General features: G+C 38.0%; 1 protein-coding gene across 2 annotated transcripts in view; it reads right to left on the reverse strand.

The window, feature by feature from the left end:
* The window catches only part of DOP1B (DOP1 leucine zipper like protein B), a 46,007-nt gene that overhangs the window by 11,145 nt on the left and 16,189 nt on the right, over nt 1–18,673 (reverse strand). Inside the window, exons 10-29 of one of the 2 annotated variants that reach the window (XM_042867183.1) lie at nt 18,448–18,568; nt 17,807–17,926; nt 17,126–17,231; nt 16,484–16,675; nt 15,095–15,773; nt 13,361–13,629; nt 12,413–12,565; nt 11,352–11,452; nt 10,484–10,674; nt 7,429–9,025; nt 6,654–6,765; nt 5,873–6,061; nt 5,095–5,220; nt 4,083–4,217; nt 3,373–3,428; nt 2,403–2,507; nt 2,252–2,318; nt 823–964; nt 345–427; nt 10–119 (exon numbers count right to left, since the gene is read on the reverse strand). In XM_042867183.1, the coding sequence (XP_042723117.1) occupies nt 10–119; nt 345–427; nt 823–964; nt 2,252–2,318; nt 2,403–2,507; nt 3,373–3,428; nt 4,083–4,217; nt 5,095–5,220; nt 5,873–6,061; nt 6,654–6,765; nt 7,429–9,025; nt 10,484–10,674; nt 11,352–11,452; nt 12,413–12,565; nt 13,361–13,629; nt 15,095–15,773; nt 16,484–16,675; nt 17,126–17,231; nt 17,807–17,926; nt 18,448–18,568 (4,654 nt within the window). Of the gene's footprint in view, nt 1–9; nt 120–344; nt 428–822; nt 965–2,251; nt 2,319–2,402; nt 2,508–3,372; nt 3,429–4,082; nt 4,218–5,094; nt 5,221–5,872; nt 6,062–6,653; nt 6,766–7,428; nt 9,026–10,483; nt 10,675–11,351; nt 11,453–12,412; nt 12,566–13,360; nt 13,633–15,094; nt 15,774–16,483; nt 16,676–17,125; nt 17,232–17,806; nt 17,927–18,447; nt 18,569–18,673 lie in introns of both variants that reach the window. The other variant, XM_042867182.1, reaches the window with a different exon arrangement.

Genomic DNA, 18,673 nt, shown 5'->3' on the forward strand with positions numbered 1-18,673 from the left:
AGAAGTCACCTGTGGTTGCGTAGATAAGGAAATACATAATATAGCAAACGGGAAATCAATGGCACAGCTTTTTCTTTCTCATCACTTCGGTAAACCATGTCCAAAAGAGAAGCAAGAACCTTAAAAATAAAATTAATGTCTCATTAAACCTATAGCAGTTGTCTCTGACAAAGGGGAAAAGCTACACTGTGTTTCAAGATAGGATGTGGATGTGTGTGGGATGCCTCATTAAGATCTAAACCCCCACACACTCTACCAGAAAAACCTGATGTATTCCTCTGCTCAATAATAAAAGTAAATAACTATAGATGAGAACAGCAATTGCAATGCAGGATCCTACTTACTTCTGTAAGGAGTGAAAGAGCTTGGACACTGTATATTGAAGGAGCAGAAGCAGAAACCATTGATGATGGTGCCACTGAAGTATCTACAGGAGGCAAAATCATATAGTTTTCACTTCAGACGAGACATGTTTAAATTTTGCTGTTAATCCATTTTCTTCCCAAACAGAACTGTTATTTGCATGTTGGTACTACACAGAAATGCTTCTGGGTATCTCACCACAGTAGCATACTTCATGCTTTGTGTTATTCTGTCCCACGTATTGAATGCACCTAAAATAAGTTTTCCTCTGTATTACACACCATGTATAGTATTTACTAAACCCACTTAGGCTGGCATTGCTATTGGAAGACAATGAGTATTTTTACTTTTCATCTGTATTACTTCCTTCTCAAGCAAACTACACACTAACACATTGTACTCTTTATTGACTTAAGCAGAAGAGAGAAAGCAGTGGAAAGTCAGACAAAACCACATTACCATTCACATCTTCAGTGTTGAACTCATCTGGCAAAATCTGAGGCTGAGCTTTCACTTCTAAGTTCCGGCTCAGCCAGCTAGTCTGTTCCAAAGAAGAACCAGCAACATTCCCTACAGCCTCCAAGATCTTTTGGGTCACTTCCTATAAAATAAGATGTCAATCTGGCGTTAGATAAAACTTACTATCACTTGTGAAATCCAATGAAGTCCTTTTCATATGGAATTAAAATCAATAGGAGGCACTTTTAACTCTTAGAAACATATATACTTCTATGATATATTTATTTATCTGTGCTCTCAATATACACTACTGCTCACTTCAAGTAAGACAAGAAGATGGGAAGCAAGAAGGAAACCTATAAGTTAGATTACCATGGAGATTTTAGTAATTAATTTCCACAGAAATTACTAATACAGTATCTACCTGCTCAGTATCAGTCCTGACATGCTTTATATATCCCATGTCAACTGTCAGAAGACAGTATCTGAATTGTTCAGTCCCTCAGGAATGACATAGCAGTGCCTGTGTTGAGACCTGGTGGTGTCTTCATTTCAAATTTGGAAAGCATTTAGTGAGCCTGAGTTCTATTCTATGGAAATTCATCTGTCCATATCAGTCTTTCTACTAGGGGTAAAGTAAGTATCAAACTATATACATATTTTAGCACATTTAATTCCAAGCAATGAAAAGTTGGTCACACTGTAAGGAAAGTAAATCTTAAGTATCCAAATTAAAACAGAGTTCATTTGTGAAGAGACTGCAAGATGTCATTTTGCTAGTCAGTCTCTGAAGCAGATATACACAGAAGTGCTGGGACACAGAATTCCCATAACCATAATAGAGTCTCACCTCACAGGAAGTGTTAGGTTGGCTCAGAGCAAAAACTACACTTATGTGGGTAGTGCTTACGTTGTTCTAGTGAAATCACGATCAGTAGAGGAAGAGAATACTGCTCTGCTCCATCCCTTTTTTACATAAAAGGTGAAACGACAGTTATCGACACTGCAAAATTTAGTTATGTCCTTCAAGGACAATTATGCCACTAGTTTTCTAGACCGCTTTGAGATTTAGATATTTTACACACGTGATATGAACTCATGACAGTCAAATTTTTGTTATGATTTCAACTCTGAGAAAAATGATACAATTACCCAAGGAAACTAGCTTTGAATAGTCCATAGTTGCTACTGTGATTTCGTACTTTTTTTGACAAAATTTGGTTAGGGACATTCTATGCAATGTGTCTCATATTTCAGTCTCCTGTATTTAAGTAAATCTAAGTCACGATGTGTAAATGTGCATTCATCCATTCCAAAAGGACAGGTGAATTTGGATCCAAAGTACAGATTAGGTCATCTCCACTTTTACTCAGATATACATGCCAAATAAACAAACTAGAAGAAAAAGTTATACATATATAGACTGTACCTGCAAATCTCTTTGGTCTTTTTTGTTTTCTAGAGTAGGTGTCCTGGTCACAAAGTCATTCAGGGTACTGTGGGAAAAATCAATTCGCTCCAAGTTAGCAATTGGATAGCTCTACTCACTGCATCCATAAACCTTCTCTCTTACGCAGTACCTGAGAAGCAGAAAGTGTCCAGGAGGAGCCAAGTTCAACTGCACAGATTCCTTCAGAAGTCCTAACAAGGACTGGAAGTTCTCCTGTAAAGCTGCAACAGGCAATCTGTCAAAAAAAAACAAAAAACAACAAAACAAAAACAAACAATAACAAACACACACAAGCCTGAAGTTAAGAGTTAAAGCAACAAACAAACAAAAAGGTGTAACTTTGTGTTCTAGAAGCTTCTATCAATATTAGGAAAAAGCAGGATCTGAAGGGCTATCTGACCCAACAATATGGAATAAGTATCTGGTGGCACAGCCTGTGTGCCTACATCAGTAAGGGCTAGCAGCATGTGCAGTATGCCAGCTCAGTAAAAGGAATGGTTCATCAGGGGAAAGGAAAAGAGTAAAGCTTAGCTGACCAATCCACTGCCTGCCAGCTCACTCGATCTCCATAGCTTATTGCATACAGTATCATGTGCAGTCTGATACATCCCAAAGCATCCATATGAGAAAAGCCAATATGTGAGGAAACACTGATTCAAGAAACATTTCCAATCACCTGTCTGACCCACTACGTGTCCAGTACAGACTGCTTTCACAGCAATTGTATTGTGCTTTTCTCAAAATGAAGGAAAATGTAGAAGTTTGCTATCCAGTCATCTGGAAACACATACCAGATAAGGAGACAGATTGTAACACCTTATGTAAATGTCTTGCTAATGAAATATCTGATCTGTATTGCTCTGTTCATATGCAATGAGATTCTCAAGTGACATTAGCAACATTTCATTGGAAAACAATCTAAGCCCAGTTATTTTGTGCCTATTAGCAGTGAAGTGCTGATAACAATTCCCTACCTAAAGGTATTCTGTAACTTTGCAACAAAGAGATCAATGTTGAGCAAAATCAATAATGTTAACTGTTATCCTGGTACTCTGAGTAATATTCAAACAGAAAATCATCTTTCACAATGACTGAATTACCTTTGAATGAAAGCATAACTGAACTGCAACATTGGGATATCTACAAGAGAGGATTTCTGAAAAATAAAAGCAAAAAAATTCATTATTTACCCTCAGAAGAGTAGAAAGCTCTAGCTGCTGGGTATCTGTATTCAATGGAAAACATCACTTCTAAGAAGCAGCTTGTACTCATACAACTGAGCAACTATGATACAACTGCCTATACAGGAGTGCAAGAGATTTCAGAGTTTCAGAGGACTCTAGTTCAGAATCAGTGACATTACTTCTGAATATCCCCTACAGTTTCTCAGAGCTGTAGGATCTCCTACAATGGTACACATGATAGCTTTCAAGGAAGCCAATATTACTAAGAGGAAAACAGCAGGGGCAGAATAAAAGTACTTCTAACTGCTCAGATAAGGGTAAAGAAGTAGAAATATCTCACTAAGCAGGATATCTATAGCTTTATATGTATCTTTATAATACTTGGAATCATCTTCAGTACCAGAGGACCCATAGCTACCATACCCACAGTAACTTTTCTGGCAAAATTTTCTAAAGAATCTACTTAAACTGATTGTTTAAAGAAAAGCTAATTCTGGAAAGCATAACTTGTTCAGGAAACTTTGCACTTAAAAAAAAGTAACTTTTCTTCTAATAATATCTAAAGATGCATGCTGTTCTAGATCTACCTCAACACATTAAGATAATGAAATTATCTTCCTGGTTACCTCTTCACCCTTGATTTGAGATGGCTTCTTGACCACTTCTTTGACTAGATGTAATATAGTATCAGTTTTCAGTGTGTTAAGTGCACATATTAAGTCCACAAGAATGAGCTGAGATGCACTAGCCACCGGAAGTATCTGACCAAACAAAAAACACATCTGTCAGATCATGATACCAAGCAAATCTTCAGGCTGATGAGCAGCTTTCAGTGGGACTACTTATGTGTAAATACACAAAGCTTAAATCAGATAAATTACATCAACCATGCAACCATTTGCCACGTGCAGATTGCTTTCAAAACCTTCCTGAAAACGATTATGTGCAGGGTTCTGCAGTTGTGTCCTACGAATCAGATGCAGTGGTATAGCCCTGGGGAAGAGGGGCTGGAAAGCTGCCTGGCAGAAAAGGACCTGGAGGCGCTGGTCGATGCTCAACTGAACAGGAGCCAGCAGTGTGCTCAGGTTGACCAAGAAGGCCAATGGTGTCCTAGCTCACATCAGAAATAAGTGTGGTCAGCAGGACCAGTGACAGCACTGTCAGGTTGATGGTTAGACCTGATGATCTCAAAGGTCTTTTTCAACCTAGATGACTCTACGACAGTGTGTCCAAATGAAATCAGAAAAGGTCAGTCTTCTGCTCACAGTACATGCCTAGTTCCAGAGAACTCTGTATCTCTAAACTTCCTCTTTAGATAGAGCAGATAAAGTAAAACTGGCAATATGTAATCACTAAGATTACAATCTAGACCACCGTCAGATTTAACTTGCCACATGGTCCTCCTAATCTGATTACTTAATTAGGTTTAATTGTAGCCCTGATGCTTTGTGGAATTGCATACAAACAAAAACAATTTATCTTTGTCATATGTAAACAACATCAGAAAAAAAACAACAAAACAAACAACAACAACAACCACCAAACCAAATCAATCTACAAACAAGACCAGAACTAATCATATAAATGTAGCATTTGCCTTTACACTGGAAACCTAAGAGTTCCTTTATTCAGTTTTACCTTTATTTTACTTTGACTCCTGTGAGGTTTCTTGCTATTCCATACTGCTGCAACTGCTGTCATCAACTGGATTCCAAGTTGTGCTGTCAATGGATTCAGGAAGTCCAGTATTTTAGTTCTTAATGTCTGTAGAGGGAGGAAAAAAACCCAGTATGCTAAACATTGCAAGGTAAAGGCTAATTCTCAGTCTGTAAAATATTTGTCCTTTTCCAAAGATGCTAAAAAATACAACATGGTAAGAAATTACTCTCCGTATGTATTTGGCAGTCAGGCTGGTTTTAATAAGTTAGTTGTGTCCTTCTTAGAGAAGGGAGGCAGATATTTTAGAAAACAGATGTTGAAATAGGAAAACTAACTCCTTATAGTGCTCTATTCTTTTTTTCTCCTGATTTTTTTTACTACTACAGTTTATCAATAACTATAGAAAAAGGAAAAAGCCTAGTATTTTTATTTCCTCAGATGCATGCTCTACTGCCTGTGGAAACTGCAGACAATTCAGGCTCTACGGCAGTTAGTAATAGAAGCTCACAGAAAAAAAATAAACATTAAGCTGGTCAAGAATGAGTCCAGATGAGCAGGAGGAACAGAGAAAGATGTATTTTTGTAGGAAAGTACTGTGAAAGTTCATAGCTTTTAAGATTTCTTCAGAAACTCTTTATGTCCCAGCATCATTCTGGAAATGGCAAAGCTATTTCTATGAACTCTATCTAAAAAGCACTGGTGAGAGATGAGATGATAAGAATGATGACATATACGGTAGTTTAAAAAGAACTCCTACTTTGGTTGCTTTAAAGTAGACTGAGGAAGAGCCTTTAGTAGTTCCAAAGAAGTCGGTTGGTCGTTTTTGAGAGTCTTCCCTCTTTATAACATTCCAAAGAAGGGACATGGTATTAATAATACGAGGCAACTCTTCCAAAATGGCATTCCTAGCATTTCTCAAGTTTGCAGGTTCAGCTAGACAGGATGACTAGGAAAGCAAAAACATGAAGATTAAAATACATTATCCTGTGCACTACAGTGACTGCTTTCATGCTGTAATTAGGAGTCTTTTATAATGACAACCTCACAAATAATCAAACGCTCCTAGTTCTGAATTATACTGCTGTTGTTAAGAGTATTTAATTGGCTGCTGAATGTTTTTGTGCACATTCATCTACGAAATTGTTAGAATTATATCCTTTTCTGCCTTACATCGCAGGAACAAAAATTTAGGGAACATATTGGAAAGCATTTTATCAACCATAAGGAAAATAGAAGACTTGGTTGATGACAGAGCAACTACAGACAAACTACATAGGACTAGTATATGCATGACTAAGATTACACTCAGTTGATCACAATCGACTTTCCTTTCTTCAAATAAAAGAAAATCAAGTCCCTTCTTCTTCACACATTTACATAGTTCACTTCTGTTGATGTATTATCAGGCTTCCCTGTCTTTTACAAGCTTGCCTTTGCTACTTAAATTCACTTCAGAATGAAAAAGGGATGCATACTCTGACAAACTAATACAGAGGTGTCAAGCAAATGGTAGGAAATGGCAGGCATTAAGCAGTTACCTTTTTAGTTTGATTAGGGTGATCCAGGAGGCAAAAGTGACCAATAGTTGTCAGACCTTCCAAAAGGGTTAGTGGATAATCAGGTGTAACATTCTCTCTTTTAGAGGTTAAGCTTTTGGAGGAAAAAAAAAAAAAGAAAAAGCAAAAAAAAAAAAAGCTCAACAGTCCAAGTGGTACTCCATGATGAAAAATTCCAACAGAGATCTATTACTGTTCAGTAAATGAACACTGCAAAAGAATATTGGAATGACCAGACATACAGTAATTATCAGAACACAGAACTCACAAACTATGCTTGGACAACCCATTTACCCATCTAGACCTTCTAGATATTATTCCCCACCTCAACGTGAATCTTTAGTGTTCAGTTCTTTTTCCCTGCTCTTTTTACTTACTGTCTGCTTTGAACAGTATCACAGTATCTTACTTCTGCAGGATCTGTGCCTTCAATTAATTCTCTAAAATCCTGAATCTTATCGGAACAGAGACCTTGCTTTGTACTTGGATAGTAAGCAGTATCACACATGCTGGTCATTCTTGCTGCTGGTCCCCTTTCCTCTCTTCATCCAACTGCTGTAAGCCCTACATCAATAGAACTGCATCCACCTCATCTAGGCTTGAGGGTCAGATGTCTGTATATGCAGCAGGGTTTAAGGATCAAAAGATCAAACTCTGTGAGTTACAATGCTAAGTAAGTAACCATGCACTAGTCTGTAGTGAAGGGGACTTGAAAAAAAAGTTTCAGCATAACAAAGACCACACTGCAGACTCTTACCTTGCAGATGTTTTCACAGATATCTTCACAGCTTCATTTTCGTACTGTTTGACAAGCTCATCCAGGTTTTTACAAATCTGTACAACAAATGGTGCCACAGTCCAACCTAATGACTTCCCAAAATAAGGCAGGGAACACGTGACTAAGCTTACCCAAGTAGGATGCATCCCATAACCATACTCTGGTTGTAAACCTCTAACAACAGCAGAGACAAATAATCCCTGTGAAGTTATTGGGTGTGGATAGACATACTGCATTGCACCAATAGCCTGCTGGAAATTAAGAGCCTGCTGCCATTCCCTGGAGAGGTCTGGCTGATTCTCCTGCTCCTCTGGAGTCTGCCCAAGATGATGCTCCAAGACAATCAATACTTGCAAGAGCTTCAGCAACTCAATCTGGAGCGGGTGCTCGCTCCATATTTGATCATGTCCAAAATTGATTAGGCTCTCTTCAAAAAGATCTTCTTCTGGAATGTTATCTACGCCACCTACCATAAGCAGTTCATACCGTTTCTGACTTGTATACATAGATGCAGACAAGGACAGAAGAACAAACTCCTGAATTTTGCATCTTCCTAGCAAATTCCGTATGAATTCTACATTCTTATTCTCTGCTGCTTTTGCCATGGTAGCCAGTTGGGTCATCATTCTAATCAAGACTTCCACACTTTTTACCTGGACATCTCTGTTGCCAAGCACATCTCTGTGTGTAACCTTCAAGTAGCACGGATAATATGAGCGCAGAAAACTGAGGCAGAGATAAGTGAGCAATTCTATTAGGAGAGAATGGGGACACATGGTTGGGGACTGAGTCTGAAGCTTGCCATAAAAACTCTGCCCTACAAGAGCTTCCTGGTGACGAGCTAGGAGATTGTAAATAAGATTCAAATGTGCAGTGGAGCTGGTATCCATGCTAGTACTAGCTACAGCTTCAACAAATTCTTTAGGGTTTGTTTTAAGCACTGCCTCCAGAACAGAAAAAGCATACAGTACCCTCTTGGAATCATAGGGTTGCAAATATAACAGCATATGTTTGAACAGAGCCTCAGCCATCTCCTGTTTCTCCTTCTGCTGCTTGAGCAACCTAGAGTTTGTAATTTCCTGGAGCTCCAGGTCCACCTCTTCATCACTTGACAGAGATTCTGACGCTTGAGTCCTTTCAGAGTCAGCACGCACAAGGTTTAGTGCTACACTGGATTTGGAGCTTTCAGGAAGGAATGCTCGGTTTGTGTTCTCTTTGCCATCAGCTGCAGCACTGTCATTATCCTCACTGCTCATTTCTTGCATCTCCAGAGAAGGAGAAAAAGAGGATGTATTTTCACTGTCATGGCCTGTGCTGGTGTCCACTGATTCTGTGTGTTCACTATTATCCTGGTCACCACCTGCCTCATGTGAAGTTACAGGGTTACAAGAGGCATCGTTTTCAGACTGTTCTGTTTTTAACTCCAGCTTCTCTGGATCTTTTTCCACTTCTGCCCAAATTGCTTCTCTATCCACAGCAGTAAACTGACTCAGCGGGAGGTTTTCCTCAGAATTGCTCTCAGAGACACTAGATTCTTTCCAGGAGACCTTTTTCTTGCAGAGCCAATCATGTATATCTTCCAAAAAAAAAAAAAATTAAAAAAATTTAAAATAATGTATAATGGGTCATTACGCACAACATTCTCTATACTGAGCAAGTTATTGTAAGAAAAAAGAAAAGATTTTAAAAAGCTACTCTCCTCTGCTATTAATTGTAATGAACTGAGCTAAAATAAAACAGATTTTGCTTTTTGAAGCAATTTTTTTTTTTTTTTTTAAGTGGTAGAGCAGTACTAAGCTACTCTAAGCACAAGACAAGAAGATCACAGCACAAAGCATGTGTTGTTTTTCTTATGCTATGATGCTTGAGATGTGGAAATATTTTTTATGCTTTCTGAGCATAAAACATTTGTTGAGATCGGGAAGGAAATGAGAACAAAGAGCTGAAGTTTTCCTTGATTACATGCTGTGAAACAAGGAAAGAATATATTAGCTCGGTGTTTCTACAGCATCTTCTAAACAGGTCTCTTTGGATTCTACCAGTGTCTGTCATCTAATTATTTGCCAATCAGGACAAAAATAATTATACAAACAGATAGCTAGACTAACAGAATGAGGGAGATAGGTGACACAGAAGTTCATTAAAAAAAAAAAAAATACTGGATACTTCTACGCAGTATTCCTGATCTACTCCAGGGAAAAACCTTGTTACTTGGGCCAAATGATGCAGGGCATCTCATAGCCACACTGCTCCCACCAATCCCAAACCTAAATAGGCTGCCAGCCTTCACAGGATTCTGCACTTGGAGCAAATCCTTAGTTCATACCTAGATATATCTAAGTCTTCCACAGCTACTCCCTAAAGGTCTCTGCCACATGAGCTGTTTGTTCCATATCTGCCATGTGATCATGTGTGGTTCATAATGTTTCTCATTATAGATCTTAAAACGATTGCCAAATTAAACTAAAAAACAAACAAACAAGTGAATGACAAAAAAAAAGCCCCAAAAACATACTGATTGAAGAAAGAAATCTGATACTGAGGGTGCATGGTCTGCTGGTGGAAGACTTGGCAGAGAGAGTAAGATTTGCCTGTTCATCCCACTTACTGGAACAGCTCCTGGACTGACATAGTCACCAAACTGCTCCTGGATTTCATTTGGTTGCAAACCTAGTTTTGCTCATGAAGGGATCCTGTAAACAGTGAACACACGTGCAGTGTGGATCATTTAGGAATGGTGATGCGAAGTGTGGGGCAAGATCCCAGAGCAAAGCAAGAAGCAATCCAAACCAACAGTGCAGGTGCAACTACTATAACAGAAATTGCCATTAGTCCTCGAATTAGCATGACTTACTCCTGAATTCTGCTTTAGGCATCACCAGAGGTACATGGATGAGGAAGAATCTATGGAACTGAGACAAGATAACCCAGTGCAACAGGATGCCATCACAGTCCAGACATCACCTTCAGCAGGTGTTCAGAAGTATGTTATGCTACGTCAGCACTTACAGTTTCAGTCCAAGAACAGTTTTACCTGTTGAATTTTTCTGTTTGATGTAGTGGATGGACGTGCGTTGTGTCTTTGGATGAAGCAACAGCAGCAGGACTGGCTCAAGAATCCGTGCAACATCATTAAGTGAAAGAGCACGGATCAGCCAGCCCTGTGCTGCAGCACCAATTGCACCATCTGAACAATTGAGACTGTCCAGTACCACAAACAGAGACCTGAATGGAGAGATCAGAACTAATAAGTACAACTGAAATACCTGAAAAAGTTAATGCAAACAACAAAGTTGTTGTGTGGAAGACTTAGCACAAGTTCATGTAAGCATCAGCCAATAGCTCATCTCTGCTAACAACAGGTTGATCATGCACATTTTCTTGAGCTGAGGTCAACTACACATGCATTTGTAAAAGCAAGGCCAAACATGCATTCGCACTGTAGAAGAACAACATACTGTACAAAGTTTTCATACGTATATTTAGGAAAAACTCTTAATACTTTTCTCTCCATGTTCTGCAGAAGTTGTTGTCTCATAAATATTTAAGTCATTCTAAACAAAAGGTTTTTTTTGTGTGCGTGTGCGCACTAGTTCCATTTTCTTTGAGAAAACAAAAAATATAACCCACTCTAAGAGAAAAAGTGTCTGCTATGCAGAAATCTGTCGGCAAGTTATCTTTCATAGAAGCAGCTCCTACTATTTTTACAAAAGCTTCCTTTACACCAGAACATAAAGTTGCTCTTCGGTGCACCATGCAATGAACGCAAGCAGAAGTGCAAGGAGTCTGAAGGCTTTTCATTTGCTCGTGAAGCTCTATAGAACTTTCTCCCATCCCAGACAAAAGGAGCAGAACAAAGCATAATATAAACATAAATATAAGCAAGTGGAAATGGAAAATACCTATCAAAGGACCGATTGTGAGAAGATACTCTGCTGCCTTGGATCTCTCTGGTCAGGTGCCACATGACAGAGAATCTGAACAGGGCTTCCAGCCTTGTTCCCTTTGCAAGGAAACAAGACACAGACATTATTTTTTCCAGTATTTATCTCTGAGTAAATTTTTAGTGATTTTTAAACCTCTAGCAGAACAATAGTTCTGCTATAGTTACACAGATGACTACTAATCCTTCTCAGGTATTTTGAGAGTACTTTTATGCAGTAGACTAAACCAAAATGCCAAATATCCATGAATGCACAACCAAACCTTGACAGCCACAAAGATGCACCAATACACCAAAAATATAGTTCAGGACTTAGGTGTATTATAAACATTTACTCTTGGTTTGATGTTAGGGAGGTCTGAAAGTTGGATGACAAATGGGAAAGACACTGCTGTATCAGGTACTGTTTATTATTGGTGATTTTGTTTGAAAAGCATTAACATATTTCCAAACTTTTAAGTTTCAAAATTGCAAGCAGAAAAATACAAAAACATTGCTGGAGAATGAAGAAGGCTGTTGTAAGCTTTGTTGTGCAAGACTCATAAATAAACACTAAGTCACCGCGGAACTGTTTTGTCATTAAACCAGGTAAGTAAAGTAATTAAGAACTGGCTTCATTTAAATACAGCTTACTTAATATGAGAACTAAATACTAAGGCAGACACGGGGTCAACATTTTGCTGGCATACTCTTAAAAAGTAATAAAATGCTGCGTTGGACTAAGAGTCAATTGTGGGTTTAGGTCATTTTAGAAATAATGACAAACACTGCAAGTTTTGAGATGCTAAATTATTTGGGCCAAAACTAAAGATGTTCCAGCACGGACTGATACAGCTTGTATTCAGGGATTAAATCTAGCAGTAGTCCCAAGGAATCGCAGTGGAGTGGACAGAGAGTCTGTGGAGAGACAGAGGGACCACAGAAGCAAAGACCCTGGGATGGAAGGGAACCGGTTGCAGTTTGGGAAACACCAGAAGAACTCTACAGTAACAAACGGGCTTCAGTGAATACAAGACCTACTTTATCATGATCCAAAAGCGCATGGCATATAATGTCTTCACAGATATTTGCTGATGGTGCCAGGCAATGCAGCCTATAGAATAGTTCCACACAGGCAATATGATGTTCTCGTGTCTCTTTGTTCAGCTGATTCCAGAGCACACAGGCTACTCTCTAGGGTACAGTAAAAACAATAAATAAAATAAAATGAATAGGCAATAACAATGTCATTTCTTCACTGACTTCAAAGCTTTCTATTGCATAAAAGCACTCTGTTGCTGAAAGATATTTCCAAATCTTCCTAGGTTAGTAAAGAGCAAGAATTCAGGTCATACACTTAAACCTAAAGGAATATACTTTCCAACTCTGATATTAGAGGGTAGGTAATTCAAGTAGATGTGCATCAGAGTTCAGGAAAGCACTTCTGCTTCTATTTTCTGGGTCAAAACAGATCACACATATCAGGCACAGAAGCTGGAAGCGGAGTAATAAACAGTAAGAGGTTGGAATGAACTCTGATACCAACAAATGGTTGAGATGAGGAAAGCATCTTTGAAGTAGATGCAATCAAAACAAGGAGGACAGAATGTTTGCATCATTATTTATCCTCTAGTACTGACTCTTACTGAAAAATTTGAGTGGTATCTAAGTTCTCTGAAGTATAGCGCTTAGGATAATGAAACTTAGCCCTTCAAATCTACCTCCATCTCAAGAATTTGGACACAAACAACCAGCAATTTAAAAATAGCCTCTCACTTCTGAACATCTTATTGTGAAGTACACAAGTAAGAATGCAATTTCTTTCAAATGCTTGTGAAAGACAAAAAACAAACAAACAAACAAACAATAAACAACCACCAAAACCAGAAGTAAACATATTGCTCCAAAAATTCGTATGGATACTACTTCCTTTCCCACCCCACCTTGGATTTACAGCTGGGCAGTAATAAAGAAAGAAAGGGTTGACACCTGGTAGAAATCAGTTTTCTCCGAGATGATCTTTAGAACTCCAGGAGCAATGGGAGGAAGCGTGACCATCTGCAGCTTCCCGAGGAAGGGGTTGTGGCCAGAGACTTTGTATCGCTTCATTCGGTCTTCTATCACAAGCGCTAGCGACTGGGAATGGTTGATCACCTCCAGCAGTGTGAAGATGGACACATTCTGAACATAGCAGTCATTTACACAGCAGCATATTGTCATTAAGGACTTCAGCCACAGAGGGAAGCTGGCATCACAACCTCCTCAGAAGACAAGTGAAAAAGATTAGGGTACTCAAAGATTATACTCTTACCTTCAACTATTCTTCAATCTAGCTCACAGGATCAAGAGACAAAAATGACTACAGAATTCAGCTGTGATGCTATCATAACACCCCTTGCTTCAGAAGAGCTCTCTTCAAAACAAAGTGTACATTTTCCCTACTTTTCCTAGCAGAGAGGACCTCAGTGACCCAACAGCAAGTGCACTCCTGCTTTCCAGATTGTTTAGGCACAATTAGTTTTTACAGCTGCCATTTTCCAGCTGTCACTGTCAGAGATAACAACAGAGGACTGCTGATCAAAAGTGGCTCCTTGGAACTGCACTGAGGCGTATCATTCCAGTAGCCATAAAGCACACAAGGAACTGATACAACTAACAGCATGTCAAGCCACTTTCAGCTCTGCTGCAAGAATGATCAGATAACATTTTATTAGGACTTGACTGGATACAGTCTGAAGTATGAATTCACGTCTCTAGCTTCAAAGACAAATGTTTCAAGTACTTAACCACCAGAATAAAATGAATACTCTTCCTTCTCCTCATCAGACAACTTCTGTACTGCATTCAGCCTACACCTTCATTATTAGAGGGTCTCTACCCCTTTGCCTTTAAACCTTACTGTTTCTCCAAGCTGCGCAGTTGAAAATTATATCAAAAATAATCTTACATAATCCTAGGACAACGTTCCAAAGAAACACAAGTATGTAAGGAAGCCTTCTAAGTACACTCAGTACAGCTAAATTGCTTAATCAAGTGGAAGGCATTGCAAATATGCAAGCATCTACATCAAGGAGAGCTCACCCGTGTAAATGATAAGCATATCACTGTTGCTTTAAGGAAGACACCAGAAATTTGTATTGAGGTGAAAGACAAATTTCAGTTTCCCACCTCATCATTCACCACAAAACAGTCTTGTCAACAAGCCTTCAAGCCAGTAACTGCTCCTAAAACTAATGAAAATTCCTAGCACAGACAGGCCCTTCAATCATACAGGATTTTTTTTTTTTTTTTTTTATATATGTTAGCTTTAATCAAATTCCTTTGAACTTTAAGGTTAGGAAAATGGATATTTTGCTTCTATTATGGGCTCTGATTTTCCATTTAATCCATCAACCCCTAATGCTTCTTTTATTATGGATCTGTTGAAACTTCTGAAATCTGCCAAAAACACCCCAGGCCAGAAGATCTTCTCATCCCATCATCTACAAGTTTTGCAGTGAAAGTCTTCAAAAAAATAATTAAAAATGCTTGAGAAGAATTGTCCTCTATCCCCAAGACACAACATATACCCTGATGTGGTAAATCTTGAATTCATAGGCAACTTGCCTTCAGATCAGTCAAAAGGCATTACCTACTGATTGCATCTCTTGCAAGTAACTGAGCTCACATTGTAATTTGTATTCCCAAATGCACAAGTTGTCCATGAAAGGAATCTTTTCTTACCAGGAAACTGAAACAAAGAGATATACAACTGCTCCATTTCCTCCTCCGAAAGATAGACGGGGAACGTGGTACAATCCAACAGAAGGTGACAAGCCGCAGCAAAAGCTTCCTTGCAGTCAGCTCTAAGGGGTCCCAAGACAAGCATCACTTGTTCCAAGTCCCAGTCTTCCTCCTTTTCTTTCTTATTATCAGAGTTGCAATCAGAAGAAAGGTTAGAACTCTTGTTCTTGAATGGTGACCCTCGAACTGAGAACAATTCTGAAAGCATTTGTTTAAACTGAGGTACAGTGATTTGCTTTGCAATCTTTTTCTTGCTGGCACTCTCAGATAATCTGTAGCCATTCTCTTTCTTCTCTTTTCCACTCAGATTAATTGCTGAGATGCTTTCATTATTTGCTTCTTGAAATTGCATCCCAAAAATGTATTTACTGGAAAACTTGGCAACCAGCTCTTGGATGCAATGCAAAGTCTTCTGAATGCTCCCTCCTTTTTTCCAGACATCATCTCTCTCCAGTGTCACATTTGGCACTCCTAAGTGCTGAGAGAGCTCTGGGGAGGAAGCACTTAGACCAATGCCGCTGTCTTCTGACTTCAGGGGAGGGAATGGAGTCTCGTCCTCCTCTTGCAGCTCTGACTTAGTCTCCAAGGTTACATCCACATTTTCCTTTTTCACCGGGCTCTAGAACAGAAACATTAACATAATTAATGTGACAGTATTTAGTCAGTGATATTTAATTTGATTCAACTGCATTTAAAACATAACAAATATTTGTGTAGTCCTCACACTTTCACTCAAACATCAACAGATCCCTGTCTAGAGATGCTTAGCAAATGGAAATATTTCCTTAAATCCACTTTACAACTGGAACAGTATTATTTATGCTTGATTATTTTCAGTCAAATGCATTTATTTATTCTACTGAAAAACATTCAGGCTGTGCTTGTGTGACCGCTTCACACCAACTGTTCCTTATTTGCCATAACAGTCTCCTGCACCTAAGTAATTCCACATCGTATTAAGCTAAAATATTAACAAAAAGCCTTATAGACCTAACCAGCTGTAATACTGAGCTTGATTTGTCAACTCATCTTTAAGAACTGCATGATGCTGTCTGCCTTTTCAATACTATTAAAAGCACATTTTTTCTTAATACATAGGATCATAGCCTCTGTTTCAGAGGAGACTACTTCACCCTCACAAATAACTGAAACAAGTCAGAAATATAACAGTAATTACAGGACACTGAATAATCTGGAAGGGGACAAAATAAGTTCTGAAAATCTGTATTGCTTCTGTTCATCATCTACATTTAAAATTAAAGAACTAGTATTTAAAAACAAGACTCGTCACAATCAATTTTACATATCGATAACTTGTGAAATACTTACCCCATTTCTACTTCCTGTCTCAACGTCCAAATAGGAAGGAGGCATTTGCACTTTGCTAAGCACCTTAAAACATGTCTTTAAGGCATGAGTGAGTTCTGGCAAACTTAATATCTCCACATTTTCCAGGAGAGACTGCACCATATAACTGAGCATCTGGGGAAGATACTGAGTCTGCACTTCAGAGTAGAGTTCCTAAAATAAATAAGTATTGTTTAAAGTAGCTATCAGACATTATTATTTAACTGTGTAGTAACACTGGTTAATTGCTGATAACATCAGTTCACGAATATGTAATCTGTACAAACTTGCTTCAGAGCTATTCTTCTTCCTTCATTCTGTATGATAAATGTATGATAAAAAACAGATCATACCCTAAAAGAGTTATGACAGTCTGCCAGCTACTATGAGACAAAGAAGTCTCATTCCTTTCACTGGATTACCATAATTTTGCTATTTTGCTAGTTATTTTGCTAGGCAATAGCAAGGATAACCATATAGAAGTCAGCATGTGAAACTATATTTTGCCAAACATGTCATAGATGCACATACACATACTTGCTTGCTTCTATTATACATCATCTACTAATTATTTGTTCTTAGGCATCTAAAGACATCAAAATAGTGAACTGCAGGTTGCCTTACCAAAGGAATCACATCAAGAAGAAACACCAATAATGTGCAGAGCTCTGAAATTGTAGGAGGCATGCTAACATTTTCAAGAAGATCTCTCGTCTGTGTGGACTTCTTTCTAGCATGGAAATAAGCACCATTTTAAAAAATTTTCCTGTCAAAATTCTTGTTACAATGGAATACTTTCAGCAGAACAGTTAGGCCTTCTAAAGTAAAGTAAAAAGAGATTTCTAATACAGCAGCAGAAAGCATCCTGTCAAAAACCACCTGAACTGCTGCATGTATGAGAGATGCTCAGTGTTTCTAATTTTCATATCAAATCTCTGTAGACTCTCTGACTAAGTGTAACCTTCTGTCTTACATTTAAAAAGAAAAAAAAAAGGATACACTTGTTCTCCAAAAAAAGACAAAAGCATTTTCCCTATCCACCTCTCCTTTTAAGTCTTTCCCAGTCCTAGCTGCTATTAAAACATAAAAATAAAAAAAATTAAAAAAATATTTTTTTGTATGCAATTATTAGTTTGCATTATTTAATTATTTCAGGAAGCAACACATATAGCTATCTGAATCTAACTTGTACTGAGGCCCTACCAGAATGCAAATGCTTTGATAAACTTTATGTTCTTACATAGATAGCTGTTATGCATCATTTTTGGGGAGGGAGGGTGCTCTATTTTTAGATAACATAAATACCTGAAACAATCTTCAAAACATTTAGTCATGTAATCCCAAAGAAAGTCTGTGCTTAAGGAGGTAATCAACACATTGACTGTTTTGACAATTTCCGAAGCATTTTTGTTCTCTTTGATTGCACTGCATGGAAGGAAAAAAAAAAAAAAAAAAAAAAAAAAAAAAAAGAAGAGAAAAAGATATCAGCAAAGATTTTAAGAGCATGTATGTTACAGCATTAGCTGATGTGATCTAAAACCTTATTTTTCCTCCAAGATATTGATTGCTTCAATCCAAGGACTAAGAGATTCTAGAATGGCTAAATTTTGAGCATCTTCCAAGATGAAAGAAATCAAACCTTACTGAACTTGATCACGGCCAACAATAAGCAGTGTTCTTCAATTTCTTCTCTTCTAATCAAAGAAATCAAGCAGGCGCGTGGAAAATGTTAGGGAAGTCACAAGAAATCTGGTATTTTATATAGAAGGCTACTTAGCTTTTGAAACAAAAATTTGCTTTATTAGGTTAGTTTTTATTAACTTGGCTTAATATATATATATATATATATATATTAAGCCAAGTTAATAAAATATATATATATGATAAATATATATATATATAAAATATATATGAGACAGTTTCAGTTTATAATTGAAAAGTTGTACCTTGCAAGTATGTTGCCACTTTGATTGTAGCTAAGTCTGAGATCAGAACCAAGGGCATCCTTGCAGTAGGAATAAAAGGCTCTAATAACTTCAAGGAAGAGGTCCCCAACAACCTGTGGCCCTACAATTTGAGAAAAAAAAAAAATAAACCCTGCAATCATATCAAAGTCATTGCTAGGTAGTTCAGTTACAAGCTTGTATAAATTTGAATTAGGGGTAACTAGAT

Source organism: Lagopus leucura, unplaced genomic scaffold (assembly GCF_019238085.1).
Source record: "Lagopus leucura isolate 7727_CA_CO unplaced genomic scaffold, USGS_WTPT01 Super-Scaffold_100001, whole genome shotgun sequence".
NCBI classification, from domain to species: Eukaryota; Metazoa; Chordata; class Aves; order Galliformes; family Phasianidae; genus Lagopus; species Lagopus leucura.